A 22,288-nucleotide genomic window follows, 5' to 3' on the forward strand; every position below is an offset into this window, starting at 1 on the left:
ACACACTGAGATAACCAAGATGGCTAGCCCAGCTATGACCACTTCTATGCTTGACTTATGTCTATCTGCACACACAAAACGACCATAGAATGTTTATATAGACCTGTATGAGTGTAAATCAGAAGATGGCTTTAGATGATGCATTTCAATCATTTAAAAATCTTCATTTTCATTTCAATATCACGATATGTGTGGATACATTGTTGATGTTGCCAGCTCATTTATATAAAACGGTTATTTATGAAATATATCATATTATTCAATTTCTTTTACAATTTTTACATTACCAAGCATGGAAGCTAATTAATTATGTGATCTGTTCTTATTTGAATTCCAGTCTGAATCAGTATCTAATGAAGGGCAATGAATGCAAACGAATGGCTCATTATATGCAATGGAATTGGGAAGGTTTACCTTTTCTCATTCTCTGTGAGGTCAATGCTTGATTTGACGTGGTAAGGACTGGTGTACTACGTTTTGGTTCAGTCCTCTCTGACGTTCCAACTGCAAACAATATGAATGAATGATTGGTTAGTTTATTTAATTGTAAAAGCATCTTGTTACACAAAATGAAACTCCACTTTTGAATTCCATGTGAGAATATAAACCTCAACTTATTATTGTCTTAAGAGGTGATTAAACTGATGGGGGTCAGATTCGGCGAGTTGGTTGATGGCATATCATCGTATCCCAATTGCGTGATGTGATGCTCATGATGTCAATCACTGATATTTTACAGACCACCGTCATATAGCTGGAATATTCCTGAGTGCGGCGTTAAACCACAAGCAAACACAGTATTTGTTGTCCCCAGCCTGTTGATACAGACTCGCACAACTCAATCTCCCACGCCACGTCGTAGTAGAAGTCTGTCTGGCAGGCTGTAGTACTATATGTATCACAAAACACTTTCAATTTCAGAAAAAAATAGCAAACATGTCATAATTACAACGTTTATTAAAAGACAATCGCCTCTAAACATCAACAATCAGCCCATTAGCATGAAAAAGTATAATGGTATTCTATATACATCAAATATTACTGGTCTGAACAGCAATAACGATTCCAATCTTGTGAGTGATGAAATTCATTGTGTGAGCTCCATGTGCCTTCGTTGATCCACACAGGGCATGAGAATCGGTTTCACTAACGCATTGACGTGAACACGGCTGACAAGCATGTGTTGCAATGTCAAAGTACTCTTCGGGTTTGCAGCTTGGTCGGCTCTCGGATACCCAGGTGAGCAAGGACAGCCAAAGTTACAATTCGAGGTATTTGACGTACATTGCGTGCGAATTAACTGCGAAGATGCTAAGTTTGTAGTTGTACCCACGTGACAGACGTAAAGTGATATCATAAACATAGAAATGGAACAGCCCCATTATATCTAATAGAACTACTGCCTAAATACAAGCCTTCCAGATCTCTCCATTCTCGGAAGAAACACCTGTAACAAGTCCCGGAAACCCGTCCCAAAACCTTTGTTCAGAGATCTTTCCAGTTCTGCGATTCCTCGCAATGGAACAAACTTCCATCTGATCATAGCTGTCGCCATCGCATTCATCCTTTAAGGCTCATCTGAAAACATACCTTTTCAGACAATACTATCAACTCTACTCCCCTTTCATTAGCATTATTTGCTAAAACTATGTAGAGCCATGAGCATTACGCTGGTGAATGGAATCTGGCGCAGTATAAATGGACTTATTATGATCATAACAAAGCGTCGCATTGGCTAATGGTATTGATTCTTTCAGAAGCTTGTTATATCTCAAATGAACGTGATTGGATAACTGAAACAATTTCAGGAGAGTATTTTGTTTCAATGCACATGAAACCACTAGCTTACTAAAGTCTGCTGAATCGTGCCACGGATTGCCGTGAATAAACTACGTGTCAGGTGGATAGGGATACCCTCTCGTGTGGCAAACGTTTCCCATTGCGTCAATTCGTCATCTATCGAGAAAGGAATAGGACAATCAATAATAGAATTTCGGCAACACAAATAACGTTATACTGTGAGTTCTGTAGCATGTATTTTGTAATTGTATTTCAAACATATGTTCCCTATGACCAGACAACTGTAACCTTAGGCGGCATATGCTGTAGGAACTACCGCATACTCAGCGGGCAGAGTGTAAACGAGAGATCTGACAGGTCAATATGGCGTCATTATAACACACAGATGTCATTGTTCAATGCTACATGACATGTAAACATCCATCCACGTGGACCGTTTGACAACAAGGTCGAAAGTTTGTGCAATGTGCCACTCACCATTAATGGCAATAATATCCATGAAACGATTTCAAGACTGTTGAAATCACCGATTGCCGTGGTTATTTTGAGAAATCCCATTCATGATCTAGGCTTACCGTTAGAAGTCTCAAAGCAATTTTAGTCGGTTGAAAGTGTTCTTCTTGCCTACATATGCAATCTGGATGACAACGATCGTGGAGACCCTTGTAATGGTCCATATTATTGTCAAGTGTTCAAAGAAGTTTTTTGCCGTTTCCGTCACACGTTTTCATTGCCCGTGCAATGTGACAGAGGCACACTTGTCTGAAAATTCACCTAAATCAAGAAACTACAACATAATTTTCATAAATTTACATAAATACTATCACAAAACAGTTTGCACAGTTAATAAATGACATACACATGTTTGCAACTGATAAGCTTTTATTTGTATCTATTATTCCACACACATCTAAAAATATTTTCTATCATGATGATCATTTGTTGATAATTGCAGGGGTTTTTTTACGATGAAGTACACATGTAACATTTTGAAGATGTTAGTGTTTTTTATAGGAAAACATTCCCAGCAATGTGTTGAAAGATATGACATTAATATACATGTTGAAGATGAACACAGCAAAATAAATAGATGATAAATGCTGTTGAATGTTTATTGCAGTATTGTACACAAAAGTCTAAATGACATTCATAAAGTACTTTGCATGATTACCATTTATTATAAATGTTAAAAAAGAACATTGAAAAACATTCATTCAAACAATTGAATAATGATGGTGATATTTACATTGCTATATGATGGACTTATATCTCAGAATAAAGATGTTTATGGACATACACTGACAGAAAATGTTGAATGATAAGGTTTGGTAATTAAAACACTTGCTAAATGATATTGAATCATCATGATTGTACTATACATGCCCATGTTAAAGAGACACCACCTTGTTAGAAGATGATAAATTATCATGACAACATGCTGATATTGGAGGTTGGCTCTTCTCTAAAGGCTTCTTCTGTGTCTGAAATAAAGAAAAGTGTATTATACACAGCGTCTTGTGTGACTATTATCTTTGATTTTATGGATCTGTAGTTGTTTTACAGGTTTTATGAATTATAAATGTATATCTTCTTAATATGTAAATTGGTCTCGTCACGACATGACGTTGTGACGTTAATTGTTAACTCACTCACTCACTTTATAGAAATAATCACAGTCAAATGCTGGTTCAGGGGAGGTAACTCTGGTCGGCATCATTGTATTACGTTTGCCACACGGAGTTCACAAAAACATTGTACGTCTACTATATATGTCAGCATCATGGTTTTTTTAACAAATGTGATGTCACTGAGCTCACCATACCAAATCGAATTGCATCACTGTAAGGCCATTTGGGGTACGAACGTTCCTTCTGGACAATGTTAATTATCTCAAACATGTCGTGTATAATTTGTACTTCCAACTAATTTGGGAGATCTTGTATACATTAAGCAACATATCCAAATTTGACCATCCACAAGACTGTATGACTAGAGGAATGATTCCAACTTTCCCTTTATGTCGAGCAATATTTCTTCAGCTATAGCTTTTAGGGTGTCTGCCTTTCACAACAAAGATTTCAAAGAGCGTCATACGACTCGATTCGATGCAGTTCCCTGTTTTGAATTGTGCCATATGTTCACACGATTTTTCAGGTAATTGACTTACCGGTGCATGTGTTTGTGACTGGTGCCACCGTTGGGACAGTTTACGCTGACCTTTTCGTGAACGCTTAGTATGCTCACTATATATATAGTTATTCATAAACACATGTTTATGATAAAGTTGGAATCTGCTTTTATCAGAGATTTCTTATGATTTTTGAGAGGGGATTGTCTCTTTTATTTGCAGGTACATGTTCAAGTGGACACTTTGTCTTTTCAATTCTTCCTTTCGGATATTTAGCAGAACAATTCATCTAATAATTGTTAGGTGTAGTAATTTAATCACGCCGAATTTGTTAATTAATTTCAAAGACATGAGATTTAAGATAAGACAGGGCATTACGAAAGTTGTTTCAACATGAGAATTATCAAAAGTATACCATCTTCGGTTGTATCCCTGTGTCGGTAGTTAACTGTTGTTCTTTGTCTATGTTGCTTTCTCTTTCTCCTTCCACGGACAATAGCAACAGCTACCATCAGTACCACCAGGAAGGCCAGGAAAACTGACATCAGACAGACCACGACAACAACATGAGGGGAACCTGGTAAACAAAGTTTTGACATAGGTGAGATAATTGTGGTATCACAATCCGTTATATATGTCACATACAGTGACTACTTATCCGTTCCGTGCTTCGATGCGATGAATGAGATGAAATTTTAATTCTTGATATATCATATTTACCATACAGACTCAGTTAATAGCCTCAACGCATCGCACGATTCGCAAACGTTTCTACTGTACAGCTCCAGTGTCATGTTCGCCTTAGCGTCTTTAATAGGTAATATGCAGAATTGTTTCCACAATGTGTCTGAATCAGAATATTTTATCCAAATTGTCCATTTCGTATGGCCAGTACGTTCAGAAGACACAAACACCACTTCCCCAAAACTTGCCGTTATCGTCATCACACCGATGTTTATGTGATTTGTCTTTCATATTTCAACATATAATTTAAGTAGTTGTGTACTGAGTTTAAATATCATAGTTACCATCGTGCACAGTTACACCATCTGGAATCCTCATCGTGGCAGTTGTTTTCATGTTCTCCGTAGTTTGGTGTGCGAACTGGTTTGTAACCGGAACTGGAATATGTCATCAATGTCACTGTAAGATTGTTTTTATACCTTTCGCCTCATCACCTAAAGAAAATTAGAAGATACAAACTATATTTATAAGCGCCACAAATCGTTGTACCAGACTTACGTCTCTGGGGGATATCAATCCTGATCCGCTGTGATTATGTTCCTAGGTTTGTCAGCACCATACCTGTGTTAGTGGATTTAAACAATGTGGCTTCCGCCAACATCGGCTGACACGCCGCGGCATAACTGAAATAGTGTTCACTAACTCACTTACTTACGAACGAACGAATATTAGAGTTTATGATAATATTTTCACACTTATATTTTCATTTACCCGGACATAAGTCTCCACACTTCTGCAACGTCCCTTGTACCTCAGCCTGGTGACACAGATAGGCACAGCTTTGACAGTCTCTGGTATCAGCATTGTAATAATAATCTCTTTGGCAGTCTGCAGCAAAAACATATTTTCTAAATATACATACTAGTGACACATACTACTACTGGTCACTATCACTGGCGCTTAAAACGAGGGAAGGCGGGGAAGGGAACGTCACGAACATCTCGTGTCTTCAAGTTCATTAAAGTGGATAGTCTGTGCTCAGTGTATTTGCTTTTTGTAACATTGAAATGACAAGTGTATATTGCTTATCGACGCATCAGGATTCTTGCAGCTATTCATGCGGAGATTTTCCTTGACCTATGACATTTCATCGCGGTTATTTACCATGCTTGTGACACTGGTAACGATAAACTACTGTTAGGTTGCCACATATACACACACGGTTATGTTGGCTCATATGATACAAATCGTATGTCGAAACACAAAATGTCATACTGAACAGTGTATATGTTTATTCATGTAAGGGAGGCAATAGGCTGAACAGTGTATATGTTTATTCATGTAAGGGAGGCAATAGGCCCATGTTTATTTCAGCTATAAATAGTAACACACAATTGAGGCAATTTACATTGAAAACAATACTTAGGGTATAATATTAGGTCTTTGTACGTTATGATAGAGCTTCCTTCACATACTTAGCTACATTTCTGAGTATACAGTCATTTTGGCTATTTAAGAGATTGCTAAAGGTGTTCATACATGGATTGTTATAGAATCTTACAGGAATATACTTTTGTCTTAATGATGCTCAAAACGGGCAGACGAACACAAAATGGACTTCGTCCTCAATACAACCATTGTTACATAGCCGACAAAAGCGTTGCGAATAAACACTTAATCTCAACAGGCACAGCATACGTCTATGGCCTCTTTTTCTGGAGGCTGTATCATAATATTCCATATCCAATAATATCTTAACGTGTGAATGATACCTTAACTTACAAGACTCATAAATTTTCATCTGGATACTCTGTTTGTTACAATCCAACAAACGCTGTCTAAACAGCTGCAAGAAATAATTAACATCGCCAATATTCTGCTCGTGACACACATAACCAAATCCATAAATGTCAAGTAAATATTTAACATGAGTTGCCCAAGTAATTCTACCACATTCATCCAGCTTCTTCATTAACAAATAACATAATGTCATATACTGGACTGAATGAACAGATGGTATGGCCTGTATACACAATATGGTCGTTACCGGAAACACCACCCAATATTATATATCACATGAGGCAACAAGTATGCCACATCTACATATCAAGTACATTTAAAAGACTGAATAACGTTCCAAGAAGATATACAGTGTGATACAGAGGAGAAAATGTTCAGTACCTTTCATGATTCCCCATTTGCATGACCTCATTATTTGAAAAAGCCCGCCGTCATGGGTCGAGTACCATGTCACCGATACATTTATCGCCTCGTCTCTGTTTCTATGTCCGGGTCTGTGCACATTGATGTCATTGAGTACATCGCCAGAAAGTAAACACTGTATGATGTGATCAGGCGGGATATTCAGTAAGAGTCTATGTTTGCTTGTTAACGTTTCTTAACCCATTCACCAGTTATCATCATACCAATGTGTGAAATGTAAAACGTAGACGTCAGGGAATAACCCATCTTGATTACCCGACGAAACAGATTCCAATGGGAGTAAAAAGCAAAATAGCGGTGAAAATTATATGAATGGATCACTGAAAATCAGTGATGACGCCAGGTGTTCGAGGAATTGACAAGCATGTCTTACCGTGTCGGTAGCACCATCTACTTTGACAACTTGCATAAAACAGTATGTGTTTGTTGTCTGAAAACCGCAGGCCAATCCGTTTATTGTTGCTTTTATTGCAATGCGAATTTGGTTTTCGCTGGATATATCTAGAATTTGTAATTATTGTAGGTCAAAATAAATAACAATATTAAAACATGTAACATGTAAAAGATACATACAAGAGCTTAGGAGAGTGAAACAGTAACAGGCTCATTTCATGTGAGCCGAGATTTAATAGGGTAGTGAAAGAGACATGACATTGAATATATGCAAACAGTGGATTTATTCAGTAAATACAAAAATAACAGAGATACATACTATTCGCAAAAATACGTTTTATTGGTGGATGTTTGTTTTTTCGAAAGGTCTGATGAAATATCAAATTTCGAATGGTGACTCTCTTTGATTTATGTGTTCTGCAGTTATATTAAAGTTACAGTTAAAGTGACCAAACTTGACTAAAACAGGCATTTTTTTCTCTTTTTCTCATAATCATTATATAAGTCTCTTCTAACAGCAGTGCCCAAGCATGTGCTTGTGAATCACTATGATACAGGGTCGATCGGATAGCCTGGTATTTGAAGCGTTCGCTCGTCACGCCGTAAGCCCAGGTTCCATTCTCGACATGGGTAAAATATGAGAAGCTTATTTCTGGTTTCCCCCACCGTAATATTGCTAGAATATTGCTAAAAGCGGCGTAAAACCATACTCACTCACTCAGTATGACACAGTGATGATACCAAGCATTCAAGAAAAGGTGAGCGTATCCTGTCCCACTAATGGCACCCGCCACAAACACAGAAAGGATCTACTTGTGAAGTAAACTGTATAATATGATGCATTTTAATGTATGACGTGCTATGTGCATGGACATTCTTCTGATTGACTTCACGCGAGGCATGCTTCAAATAAAAATATATGTATAAAGACTGCATTCTGATTTCTAATGTTGAAATATCAATCATATTTTCATGATTTGGAGGTTGTTGTTTTTGTTAATGTACTCCTATTTATCATCAGATTTCTGTTGAATGATTTGTAGATATGTAGATTGGTAATAAACCGGGTTCCGGCGAGGTTTCGCGTTTTGTCTCCATATTTCGTCGGTTCAGAAAGTTTATAGTTTCTCTTTTTAGGAGAACCACGAACGGTACCAGGGAAATCAGGATGATTAAAGTGGCCAGAATAATGACCGCATATTGCGCTGCAAGTGAACCATCTGCAAAGAAGAACACTGGAATAATGGAACGCCGGAGACAGTCGTGCGTCACGGACAGGTGGAAGATGAAAACGAATGAGTATTAGATGAATCAGATACAAGTATAACTAACAATGGAATGCGTAATACATATCAGACATGATCCTGTATCAACTTTAACATTTTCACTTTTCAACACATACTTTAATAATTAAATAAAAGCGACAAAACCCTTTTCCATATTCCTAAGAAATGAATGCCCCAAACAGAGACGGTTGTCCGATACCGACTCAATCATGAGCATGAAATAATGACGAGAACAATGCTATCCAATGCAGTTTGGAAATATTCTTGATAACTTGATATCATTTGACTTTCATTTTTTTCAAAAGACAGTCAATCCACATAAACAGTTTAAAATAAGCGTTTATTTTACTTTCTTCAAAAGATTTTTAAAAAAACATTATTTGTTCACTTCAGCGTAGGATCAAAAAGTATATTTTAGTGTTTGGAAATGTTTAACTTACCACTACTCAAGTTGTTGCTTTATTGCTCGGAACTGGGTGTGAAAACTGTGGTAACTGGATCAGTCGGAGCCTCCGTGACAGGCGCCTTAACAACCACTACAACACAGAAGATGCCATGTTTAGAGTTAAACGCAACAAAAGCCCTTCCATGATCATAAAGAATATCTGCTAATATCAGAGTCCATTCCACGATTCCAACTATATCAGAAGTACGTGTAGCAATGATACCAGGCTCCCGAGAGTCGTATCCTGTCCCGTGGGTAGCACCAGTCACAAACACACGCAAAAGCAAGTCAAATGTTCACCTAAAAAAACACGACGAAATCGTTTAAGTGACACGACTGTAATCACGATGTATGCATCCGACTATTTGTCTAAAAGTCTTTAACACAAGGTTTGGAGTGTCGTTGTCACTGGATTGATTTATTTAATATATTTTATAATACCTGGACAAAATCTTCGACAGAGTCTGACTGTCCCCCTGATAGTTGCTTGGTGGCATAATTCATCACAAGGTTTGCAAGTCCCAAACAATGGTTCCAAGTAAAAGTCTTTTGGGCACTCCGACATTTCAATCCCCTTCTTGTACACACTGATGACAAAAGTGAGACTTTAGGTGTAGAACGCTCTATCTAATTGTTTGGCCCCTCAATTTAGAGGAGTGAATGAGTTGGGTTTAACGCCAGTTATATCGCGGCGCGTCAGCTTAATGCGGGAGGAAAGACCGAAGTGATACAGGTCTCAGACGTTTACCACTTGGTGAAACCCACGAGCACGGGTATGGTGCTGACAAACATAGTCGGGGCGAACCGGGATTCAAACCCACAATCATAGGTTTCTGGCGTGGCCAAGGGACGCAACTCTGCACAACGACGCCGCGTCTTAGACGACAGGGCCACCCGTGCCCCCCCCCCCCCCCCCCCCCCCCCTATTTAGAGGAATAAATCATATGTCTTGTCACTTGAAACAGGAACAGAAACAATATTCTGCCTAGTACAACTCTCCCATGAATATTTAATTGTCCGTCTTCCAGTTTGAAAATGTGTGGTACACAACATCATGGAGGTTGGGATTGACATCAGACATTATTATACTACTCAAAAGAAGCTAAAGAACACCATATTATTTCATGTTACTACAGTTAATCTGTCATGACATGTCAAGCGTTCTCAAACTTTTATTGAGTAGTATGTATGGTAGCCTCTACGGCTTCCTTGTAGCACGAGTGGCCCAATAGTCTAATCAAGGCGCCGAATCACGTCTCGCCCCGAATATTCCCGTACTCGTGGGTGTCACTCATTTCCTATATAAATGAATCCTTCTTTGATATAAAGTTGAAATTATCATGTAATAAGTTATAACACGAATTATCTTATGACATCAAGGAATCGACTGTCAGACATCACTAATTCGCTTAATGGTCAAAACAACATGTGTGTGTATCTGAAGACATAGACTATTTAGTCTATACTATAGAAAATATGTACATCGTTGTTGTACATTCATGTTCATTTAAAGTAATCATCATTTGTACCTGACTATGGAATACTGTAAGGGACATTCTCGCGATCTCGCATTCTCGCGATCTCGACCTTTGGAAACGAGGTAAATATGCCAAAAACACGAGAATGCGAGATCGCGAGAACGCGAGATTTGGCCAAAATCTCGCGTTCTCGCGATCTCGCATTCTCGTGTTTTTGGTACATAGCCATTTTTGTCAAAAGTCGACAACGCGAGAATGCGACATTTGAACATGATGCAAAATCTCGCAATCTCGCAATCTCGACTTGTCAAATTAGGCCACAAAAACACGAAATCGCGAAATCATTTTCTCGCGATCTCGCGTTCTCGTGTTCTCGCGTTTTAGACGCTGTCCGTGCGCATGCGTAATATCATAAGGTCAAGGCCCATGCGCACGTTAGTAGTCCTATGGTCATGCTTCTTTCATGCTCTTCATTCTCCAAGTAGCATTTCGCAAACTTATGACTTGAGCTTGGAAATGCTATGTAATTTACATACACAAAGTCTGAGTCATCTCCCGTTGTTACAGTTTCCTATGTACTTTATAATAAAACCCTCAACATGCTCAATATATTTTACAAAAGAAATTGTGTGCATGAATGTCCAATGATAGTGAAAATATTAATGTGTCTGAAAGCTGGAAACAAAACTATTACCGTCAGTGAGTGAGTAATATTGCTTAAAGTCGCATCAGCAGTACTACAGTTACAGAAATAATCACAGGCCAGTGAGTTTCTCCATGAGGCAATTTTATACACGGCTAGCATACTCATGAAAGGCAAAATTCTCATAGACCAATTTGTAATACAAAATTAACTTTCATATTTTCATATTGTAACCGGGGATTGTGATGGAAAATACAATTTCAAACATAGACTACGGGTGTGAGTGTTTATTGCCAGAGTAGATAATGACATCCTTTAACGTACAAAACAATAACATTATAAAGACAATACTGCATAGGTTTCATTCATTCGTTTCATATAAACATACGTCTATATTCTGTACATGAACATGAACTTACTAATCAATGATATACAAAATCATTATATTAACCCCATAATGAACAAACAATCTTCAAGGGCGATAACTCGATCCCGACATCACTCATAAGATACAATATAAACCTGGTCCATGTTGTAAAACACACTTAACATTATAAATACAATTACCATTTTCTTGAAACAGCTGTATTTATTCAGTAACTCACATATATTTGGCACGATACACTATTTACAATTCATATTTCGAGACACGACAAACATGTAAATTACCCATACCCAGCGGGTGACACTGGGATGTTTATCGTCTTCATGCAACCGCCTTTTCAACGAAAATGTATTACTATGTTGCGCAACTTGACGGTCATTTCCCTCTCACAATTAACGGCATCAAACTCTCTGCGGTAATAATTTACATGATCACAATCGAATCATCAGAAATGAGGTCATGATTATTCGTATAATACACCCCGCTTCGTTCTTCAATGATTTTAGCGATTAAACGTGTAGTGATCTATAGAGTAAGTGAGAGAGTTGGGTTTAACACCGCTTTAAACAGTATACCAGTTACATCACAACGTGTCAGCTTAATATGAGAGGAAAGCCCGAAGTGATGCAGGTCTCAGACGTTTACCTCTTCGATGAAGCCCACGATAACGGCGAACCGGGATTCGAACCCACAATCATAGGTTCCGGGCGTGCCCAACTGACGCAACTCTGCACAGAGAATCGCGGCGCCTCAGACGACTGGGCCACCCTAACGAGTGTTGATATATTGATGTCAGACCGCCGTCATATAGCTGGAATATTGCTGAGTGCGGCGTTAACAACAAACAAACAAACAAAATCTTTCTGAAAAATACCTTTAGGCATCCATGTTGGTTATTTGACTGTTAGTTGTTAGACAATATTTGTCAAATTCAGTCAGTTCACAGGCAAGAAACGGAGAGTGTTCTTGACTTAATTATGTTACCAGTCTACATAAAATTTCTGTATAATCAAAAGACTTGGAACATTTGCATTCTGACATTGTCAAAAGTCACGTGATTTTGAGCAGCCATTTTGTTATAAACTTTGCAAAGCAGAAATTTCTATGAACGTTGTGGTTCATCCCGTCGTTTTGATGTTAAAAGACACGAGCGTGAGATTTTATTCATCATCCAACATCATTCTTCCAACTTTTTCAGTTTGCAGACAGTAATAAGATGTTGGATACAATGGTTCGTGTGCACCTCAGTTCACGCCGCTGCACGCGAGTTTACCGTGAGTGAGTGAGTTTGGTTTTACGCCGCTTTTAGCAATATTCCACCAATATCACGGCGGGGGACACTAGAAATGGGCTTCAAACATTGTACCCATGTCGGGAATCGAACCCGGGTCTTCGGCGTGACGTGTGAATGCCTTAACCACTCGGCTACCTGACCGGCCCGAGTTTACCGTGACGAATTACCTTACAAAATAGTTACATTTAACTGTATAGACAATTAGCACAAAAACACGAGAACGCGAGATCGCGACACTTGACCAATGTCGCAATCTCGCGTTCTCGCGTTCTCGTGTTTTTGTGCTAATTGCCTATACAGTTATATGTAACTATTTTCAAAAACACGAGAACGCGAGAACGCGAGATCGCGACACTTGACCAATGTCGCAATCTCGCGTTCTCGCGTTCTCGTGTTTTTGTGCTAAATGCCTATACAGTTATATGTTACTATTTTCAAAAACACGAGAACGCGAGAACGCGAGATTGCGACATTGGTAAAGTGTCGCGTTCTCGCGTTCTCGTGTTTTTGTGCTAATTGCCCATACACTTAAATGTAAATATTTTCAAAAACACGAGAACGCGAGATTGCGACATTTATCAAGTGTCGCAATCTCGCGATCTCGCATTCTCGTGTTTTTGTGCTAATTGCCCATACAGTTATATGTAACTATTTTCAAAAACACGAGAACGCGAGAACGCGAGATTGCGACATTGGTAAAGTGTCGCGTTCTCGCGTTCTCGCGTTCTCGTGTTTTTGTGATTATTGCCTATACACTTAAATGTAAATATTTTCAAAAACACGAGAACGCGAGATTGCGACATTTATCAAGTGTCGCGATCTCGCGATCTCGCATTCTCGTGTTTTTGTGCTAATTGCCTATACACTTATATGTAAATATTTTCAAAAACACGAGAACGCGAGAACGCGAGATTGCGACATTGGTAAAGTGTCGCGTTCTCGCGTTCTCGTGTTTTTGTGCTAATTGCCCATACACTTAAATGTAAATATTTTCAAAAACACGAGAACGCGAGATTGCGACATTTGTCAAGTGTCGCGATCTCGCGATCTCGCATTCTCGTGTTTTTGTGCTAATTGCCCATACAGTTATATGTAACTATTTTCAAAAACACGAGAACGCGAGAACGCGAGATTGCGACATTGGTCAAGTGTCGCGATCTCGCGTTCTCGTGTTTTTGTGCTTGATTGCCAGTACAGTCATCTTGTGGCTCAGTCGTCTGAGTTGTCGCAATTCGTTGTGTAGAGTTGCGTCCCTTGGATGTGCCAGAAACCTACAATGGTAGGGGCATTGCCTAAAAGTCGGGCCGGGCCGGGCCAAGACGGGCCAAAGTGTTACTGGCTAATTACTTCATTATCGGCGATCATACCTACACATAATTGATGCAACATACACACATGACATAAATGAACAATCACCAACAAAATACGTGCACCATAAATAAGTAATTCGGAGTAAATCGCTTGAAAACCAGAAAGTGGAGCTGTGTGTAAGCGTCGCTGATCTTGGTAACATGTAAAAGAGCAATCGTTAAACGAAATAAGAAACGTATCAAATACTTCTAGCTATCGTGATACAAATTTTCATCTGTGAGCATAGCGTTTATATTTATAGGAACGTACTATATTTAAGTAAATGCCGCTTTATGATGTCACTGATCGTCGTATTTAAAGCAGACACGTTGGTTAAAGTAGACCTCTTCTCCCTATACTCTCAACAGTCACACAAGTGTTCGGTCCGACTTGGCCCGGGCTGTCAAAATCAACTTAAACTCACATATGTATCATCAAATGGATTCACATCTATAAACTAGTATAATATCTACCTAAATACCACTTTATAGTGTCTCAGATCGCTGTACTTAAAGAAAACAAGGGGCTCAAAGTGAAGCCCTTTTCCCTCTACATTCTCAACATAGTCTCTATCAGAAGTGTTTGGCTTGTGTTGGGTCCGACTTGGCCCGGGCGGTCAAAATCAACTTTAAACATAAATATCTATCTTCATATGTGTTTACATCTATAGATTAGTGTTATATCTACCTATATACCACTTTATAATGGCCCGGATAATAGAAGCATTAAGCAGGGTTGAGGGAGAGGTTTATCCTGAAATCCAAAGTGTCTCACCTTACCTTCTCCAAGCGTTACCCTGTAAGTATGATCCTTGAAAAAAACACGACGGAATAGGTAAAAGCAAGGGATTTTCCGACCAGACACAAACCATGAAAAAAGGGCTTCACTTTAACGAGTATACTTCACTCCAACACATTTGGTGATACATCTGTGAGGTTTAAGATGAATTTGACAGCCCGGGCTAAGTCGGGACAAGGACATGTGACAGAGATTTTCTTGGGAAGATCTTTAAATGCGAAAAACTGTGACGTTATAAAGTGGTATGTAGGTAGATATAACACTAATCTATAGATGTAAACACACTTGAAGATACATCTGTGTGTTTAAAGTTGATTTTGACCGCCCGGGCCAAGTCGGATCCAACACAAGCCAAACACTTCTGATAGAGATAATGTAGAGGGAAAAGTGCTTCACTTTTGAGCACCTTGTTTGCTAGTGCAATATGAGACACTAAAGTGTAATATAGGTAGATATAATATTAGTCTATAAATGTTAAGTATGTGTTGTAACTTTAGAAGCGCTTTGACAGTTATTAACACGTGTCGTGTCAGTCCTATGACATTCGCGAATATCCACTTGCAGAAAACATCCTGTGTTGGTTTAACACGAATTAGTGCCAAACACGTTAATTAATGAAAGAAGAGTAGTCAAAACACTGTCATTTCGAATTCCTGCCCAGGACATCACACCCCTGCACGCCAAGGTCGGTGAGAAACCTTCTCATCAAAGTAAAGACACAGTCAAGACACTGACTTTTCGGTATGGACTCTCGGTATGTAGCTATAATTATCATTTTATTACATTGCTGAAGATGCATTTTGATACAAACTCAATTAAATGAGCAAAACTATACGTTTCTGGACGTATAGATCTGCCTAGATATGCACGTTTCGTTTTATTATACTGCAATCCATTTTTAGCATTACCCGCTGGCCCGGCCCGCCCCGACTTTTCTTGGCCCGACTTTTAGGCAATCCCAATGGTGGGTTTCCTCCCATTTTAAAGGGGCACTGATCTACAGCAATGCCCCGAGACTGGTTGTTGTCTTTGTTATTGTTTTCCCCCGTGAGTATCCGGATGATATAGCAGATATCAAGACTAGTTCGCGAACTGTGCTGCGCCATTCGTAAGCGCATGTATCGCTTTTATTAATAGTATTTCATTGTGGGTATATTGTTTAGACAAAATGTATAAAGTTTCACGAAGGCAATTTTTGCAACGCCTAAATATTTAGTTATTTTACAAATTGACTGAAAATCGGTCAATTTATGTTATTGTTATTACGAATCCCAAAGATTTTTATGTTTTAATTTCATCACCCAGTGACTGAAAATGATAGGATTAAATTAAAGAAAACGAAATTCAAAGTATGTTTCTATAGTTTTGGCTTCTAATACTAGCGGGGCGGTCGGGTAGCCTAGTGGTTATTGCTGAAATAGTGCTAAAAGCGGGGTAAAATCAAACACACTCACTCACTCTAATACTAGGATAAATAGTCTATTTTTAAGCCCTTTTGAACCTCTTAAAAGTTGTTAGTCAATCTGGACTTGGATTCAGTCAATTTCTATATTACTGATATATTTAGACATTTTATAAATTGCCTGAGTGAATCACATTTTACACATTGAGTGTAACATACATGTATACACACCTACAGGTACAAGAGGAACAAAAATGATTTTTGTCCAATGCAACAGCAAATGAATGAAAACAAAATGCAAATATCATAATAACGACCCACCGAAGTTTTATGTATTCATTTGGGCAGCTTCCTTGTTCGAGGAATGTATCCGTGAACATTCACAAATAGGAACAATATCCCATACGTCTGCAGCTGTGCAAATATATTTATTCGACTTCACATGGCTCTGTTACATTCAAATGTTTTAAAATATAAACATATAGCGTTTCTGGATATTATAACCCGTGTTCGTTTCTCAACTGATCACTAAGTTTGTTTCAGATGTTTCACAAAGGTGTCTAGTCTCATCGGTCAGCTGAGATAGCACGTGTGACAATTATGTTCATGATGTCCATGGTGCTTTATAAATATCCATGGAGTTAGAAAGCAATGAACAATCAATAAACGTATTATCGGCTAATCCTTTGAACCAAGTATGTTGTTTTTACGATATATCCAACGATATTTCTATGATAAAATATGACCAACACAAATTGAAGCAGCAATAACAATTAACACGTCCCATTTTAATTCTGGAAACCCTAAAGGCCAGAAACTCTACGGTCTTTTCCCAGTGTCGGTCAAAGGTATTTACAAAAATAAGCATGCTGTTTTCATGGGAACATACTAAGGAAGAAAAAATGAAAAAAAAGAGTTAAAAAACTCAATATTTTCACCATCTCGCCCATGGGCCAATTATTGTATTGTAGAAATTCATCATTCAGAACCGTAAAATTGCTAATTCAACAACAAAGTCCTTGACCTCCAACAGGGACATTTCTTGACAAGGGGTCATTCGTCCAGTATTCGATCAACAACATTGGTTACAACTTTAAGGTGACGACGGCCCAGACCGTTCAAAACGGGATATGACCTCCATGAGCGGCAATGCATCTTCGAATGCGGCGTCGAACTGAGTAGACAAGCGTCCTCACATCGACCGCAGGTATCCGATTCCATTCCTCACGGAGGGCAACGATCAACGCTTGTCTCGTGAAGGGAGGATGTTGACGTTTCCGAAGACGACGCCCCAGCTGGTCCGAGATGTTCTGTGGGTGACAGATCTGGTGATCGAGCTGGCCACGGCAGGACAGTCACGCTGTTGGCGTTGAGGAAGTCTCTAGTAATACGGGCTTTATGGGGTGTGGCGTTATCTTGTTGGAACACCGTCCGTTGTTGACGCTGGATGAAAGGAAGAACCACCGGCCGTAAGATATTGTCAATGTAGCGTTGTGCTGTCAGATTGCCTTCGATGATGAGAAGATCCGTCTTCTCGTCCCCGCAAACGCCGCCCGAGACCATCACACTTCCGCCCCCGTAAGGTTCAACCGCCTGGACACAACAAGGAGCCGTACGTTCACCACGTCGTTGATAAACTCGCGTCCGCCCATCAGGTTTGAAGATTTGGAACCTGCTCTCGTCACTTAACAGCACTCGCCGCCAATCCCTTTGTTGCCATCGCTGAGTTTGCCTGCACCACGTCAATCTGGCACGTCGATGTTGACGGGTCAAGGTCATGCCCTTGAAAGGGCGATAAGCCCGGAGACCATAATGTCGTAGTCGTCTGGTCACTGTTTGTCTGCTGACCGGATGTCCTAAGCTGTTGGCAGCTGATGACGTCACAGTAAGAAATCTGTTCCTCGGATGAAGTACCCGTAAAAAGAGGTCATCCTGCGGGGTCGTGACCTTTGGTCTGCCACTCCGTGGTCTGTCTGCGGTTCTGCCAGTCTGTCGGAGACATGCGACCAGTCTGGAGCAGTTCATGTTAATGGCAACCCTCTCTGTGTCGCTCCAGCATACATATGGCTCTCTCCCTCTGGACAGCGGTGGGGCGGTCGGGTAGCCTAGTGGTTAAAGCTTTCGCTCGTCACGCTGAAGACCAGGGTTCGATTCCCGACATGGGTACAATGTGTGAAGCCCATTTCTGGTGTCCCCCGCCGTGATATAGCTGGAATATTGCAAAAAGCGGCGTAAAACCATACACACTCACTCACTCTGGACAGCGGTCAGTCTTGGCATGTTCGTTGGTGTTAATCATCGCAACCATTGATAGGGAACAGATCCGTGCGTAATTTATACCCGGGATTGCACGATAATTTGGGAAAGAATGTTTTATAAAAATGCTGAAAAACACCAATATTTCCCAAAATCCGTAAAGCACGTGTAAAGAACGACAGAGAACATGAAGGCTGTATTCGTGAAATGCGTTCTTTACTGTTTTTGAACAGGTTGGCATCTTTGTTTCAAAGTGACAAATCAGTTAATGTTGGTAACGTTTCTTTTGGCCCTCAGTTTATAACCATCTGGGGTATTTCCAAATAACGACATCCGATGAGCTTCCATCGTTGTTTTTGTCCGTTTGTTTAGGCTGACGAAATTAATTAACATGCGCCCTGTGTCTGAAATTCAGAGATTACAGGTAACCAATCAGTGTTCTTGAACACTGTAGTCCAGTCTCTTGTCACGTTCAGTTGCGTCAGCGAGCAAATCGGCAGATAGTGAACCCCAGCTGGCAGTGTTAGACAGCCGAGAAGAAGATTAGTGCCCCTTTAAACCTACAAGCCGGGATATAACTGAAATATAAATACTGTTCAAAGCAGTGTTAAGCCAAACTCACTCACTTATTCAGATCCATGCCGGTCCCCCAGGCTTGATATTGGGGGTACTTTTCCAGTATAAGCATGCCTGTCATTTGGATGTTATGGCCGCAATAAATTAATAGTTACAGTTTGATTGATTTTTAAAAAACATGGGAGACAGGAGACATTTAAATTTAACGTTTTATTTTGTTCTTATCGACCTACTTTAGGCATATGTGTACAATTGCTGTCGACGGATGCGATTCACATGCATCATGTGTGTTCAGTAGGGCTACGTGTACGGAGTATTTTATCAGGTAAAGAAAGTAGAAAAACTCATATTAACGATACTTCTATTTCTAGAAATTTGAGGGCATTAAAATAATGTAAGGCAGGATGTTTTGTTGTCAGCCGGGAGCGGATGAACATTAATTTATTAAAGTAGCGAATATGGTATCGTATAAAAACAAAAAAACAAAAACATCGGACAATATCATTTTATCCGAATGCTACAAATTGGTCTGTGAGAATGTTCTTTTAATGAATATTCTAGCCGTGTATAAAATTGCCTCATTGAGAAACTCACTGGCTTGTGATTATTTCTGTAACTCACAGTGTAGCCGCGAATAGCTGCAATACTGCTGATGCGGCTTTAAGCAATATTACTCACTCACTCACTGACGGTGATAGTTAATGTTTTCACCATCATTTGACATTCATGCACACAATTTCTTTTGTAAAATATATTGAGCATGTTGAGGGTTTTATTATAAAGTACATAGGAAACTGTAACAACGGGAGATGACTCAGACTTTGTGTATGTAAATTACATAGCATTTCCAAGCTCAAGTCATAAGTTTGCGAAATGCTACTTGGAGAATGAAGAGCATGAAAGAAGCATGACCATAGGACTACTAACGTGCGCATGGGCCTTGACCTTATGATATTACGCATGCGCACGGACAGCGTCTAAAACGCGAGAACACGAGAACGCGAGATCGCGAGAAAATGAAATGTCGCATTCTCGCGTTCTCGCGATTTCGTGTTTTTGTGGCCTAATTTGACAAGTCGAGATTGCGAGATTGCGAGATTTTGCATCATGTTCAAATGTCGCATTCTCGCGTTGTCGACTTTTGACAAAAATGGCTATGTACCAAAAACACGAGAATGCGAGATCGCGAGAACGCGAGATTTTGGCCAAATCTCGCGTTCTCGCGATCTCGCATTCTCGTGTTTTTGGCATATTTACCTCGTTTCCAAAGGTCGAGATCGCGAGAATGCGAGATCGCGAGAATGTCCCTTACAGTATTCCATACCTGACCCATTTCATATTGAATAAAATAGGTTTTAAACCAAACAAGAACAGCAATTAATGCCTCCTTGGCCTGTACTCACCTACAAGTACGTCAGTCGTAATAACAATAAATCTTCTAACATGTATGGTTTGTCCCATTCATAAATAAGTTGACATAATGGATGTTGACGTCACTGGAAAATCCGACTCATGATCACTTCCGCATTACAATGTCCATAGAGTGTGTCATAAGCATGTGTTTATGAATCACTATCAAATAGTGATGATATCAGGAGTTTAACGCTCCCACAACCATCAGAAGTGAAGTCGCAATCCTTGAGTGAGTGAGTGAGTGAGTATTGCTTTAAACCGCATCAGCAGTATTGTAACTATTCGCGGCGAGAAAGCAGTTTAGTTTTTTCTGTGGAAGAGAACACAGACAAAAAGTGATAACAAAGATCACTAAAACTTTAATCCTTTTAGCACAGTAAACAGTAAAAACTGACAATTTATAAAATGTACATCTTATCACAGTTTAATTTGCTTCAAATATGCTAATATAAGTGGTTAGAAACGGTATGAAAAAGATCAGAAATAGTTTGAACATTATATAAAACGTTGACGAATCCACACATTTCAACAAATGATTGGTTGGTTGGTTGGTTGGTTGTTTAAAGCCGCATTCAGCAATATTCCAGCTATATGACGGCGGTCTGTAAATAATCGAGTCTGGACCAGACAATCCAGTGATTGATATCATGAGCATCGATCCACGCAATTGGGATTGATGACATGCATCAACCAAGTCAGAGAGCCTGACCACCCGACCCCGTTAGTCGCCTTTTACGACAAGCATAGTCACCTTTTACGGCAAGCATGGGTTGCTGAAGACCAATTCTACCCCGGAATCTTCACGGGTCTTCAACAAATGATCCTTGACAGTGCGAGGACTATAACATTATGACAAGAAATACATTGAGGGGGACCCTCTCCCTTCAGTAAGGATTGACTATAAGTGACAGTCCAATGCGACATCTTCGTATCACAACTTCATCCTGACGTCGTAACTCAGTCTGGGCATGACACCCAATCAAGGGTTGTTGGGCATGAATTACTTTGTTATTCCAGCCTTGCTTCTCTTGACCCAACGTCACTGGGAAGCCAACAAAAGAGGATGTCATTGTTAGCCAAGGACAAATTCAAAGGATATTCCAACATTTCGAAAACTGAAACAAATTGGTCAGTTTTACGGTTGTTGATTGCCTGTAAGCATCATAAACTGAAAAATAATGAAATTGCTCTCGTAAGAACGTTATTGCAAGGCTAATAATACAGCCTTAGCCTCTGCCCTAAACATCGAACTTCCATCAGTTAAATGTAATGATACAGTACCACCATTGTGACACTTTTTCATCTTTTTTTTATCTTTCAGTGTATGTGTTTGTGTAGCTGGTATCGAGTGCGGTAAACAAAGTACCTGTCATCAGCTACTCAAGGGCGGGCAGCTCATCGCGGTATGACTATTGTGAAGTGTGATACGTGTGGATTATGTGGTTTACATCACTCCCTGTTTTAATTTATGCATAATCACTATGCATACGACCTGGGTTGGGTCAAGGGACATAGTCTAAACAAATGGGTTCTTATGTAATAAATTTCGAATGTAGGTAGGGGAAATTCCACTTCAAAATCATTTCAGAAACTATCATAAAAAAGTTAGCATGTATACTTACGAGTAACCGTGACATAACGCAACAAATCCTGTTTTCGATCACGCGATGAAATATCGTGCTTTGATTTGAATAAGTAAACAGTCGACCGGGATTACGAGATTTTCGGATACCG

The 22,288-nt window shown here is 39.5% G+C and overlaps 1 protein-coding gene and 1 long non-coding RNA gene across 2 annotated transcripts; both read right to left on the reverse strand.

Annotated features, from left to right (window-relative positions):
• Nucleotides 1–2,679: 2,679 nt before the first annotated feature.
• Nucleotides 2,680–6,853, reverse strand: LOC139468894 (uncharacterized). The gene is made up of 5 exons (XM_071251025.1): nt 6,794–6,853; nt 5,384–5,500; nt 4,957–5,049; nt 4,344–4,505; nt 2,680–3,281 (listed from the first exon to the last, which is right to left on the reverse strand). The coding sequence occupies exons 1-5, from the start codon at nt 6,822–6,824 to the stop codon at nt 3,226–3,228; spliced, it is 459 nt and encodes a 152-aa protein (XP_071107126.1). The 5' UTR covers nt 6,825–6,853; the 3' UTR covers nt 2,680–3,225.
• Nucleotides 6,854–7,576: 723 nt separating this feature from the next.
• On the reverse strand, nt 7,577–20,613 carry LOC139469066 (uncharacterized). Its single transcript, XR_011653705.1, has 4 exons — nt 20,545–20,613; nt 9,401–9,546; nt 8,955–9,050; nt 7,577–8,448 (listed from the first exon to the last, which is right to left on the reverse strand). It is a non-coding gene; the product is annotated as an uncharacterized lncRNA (long non-coding RNA).
• Between the last annotated feature and the right edge of the window lie 1,675 nt (nt 20,614–22,288).

This window comes from Haliotis cracherodii, unplaced genomic scaffold (genome assembly GCF_022045235.1).
Source record: "Haliotis cracherodii isolate W230 unplaced genomic scaffold, xgHalCrac1.p SCAF_2, whole genome shotgun sequence".
Taxonomy (NCBI): domain Eukaryota; kingdom Metazoa; phylum Mollusca; class Gastropoda; order Lepetellida; family Haliotidae; genus Haliotis; species Haliotis cracherodii.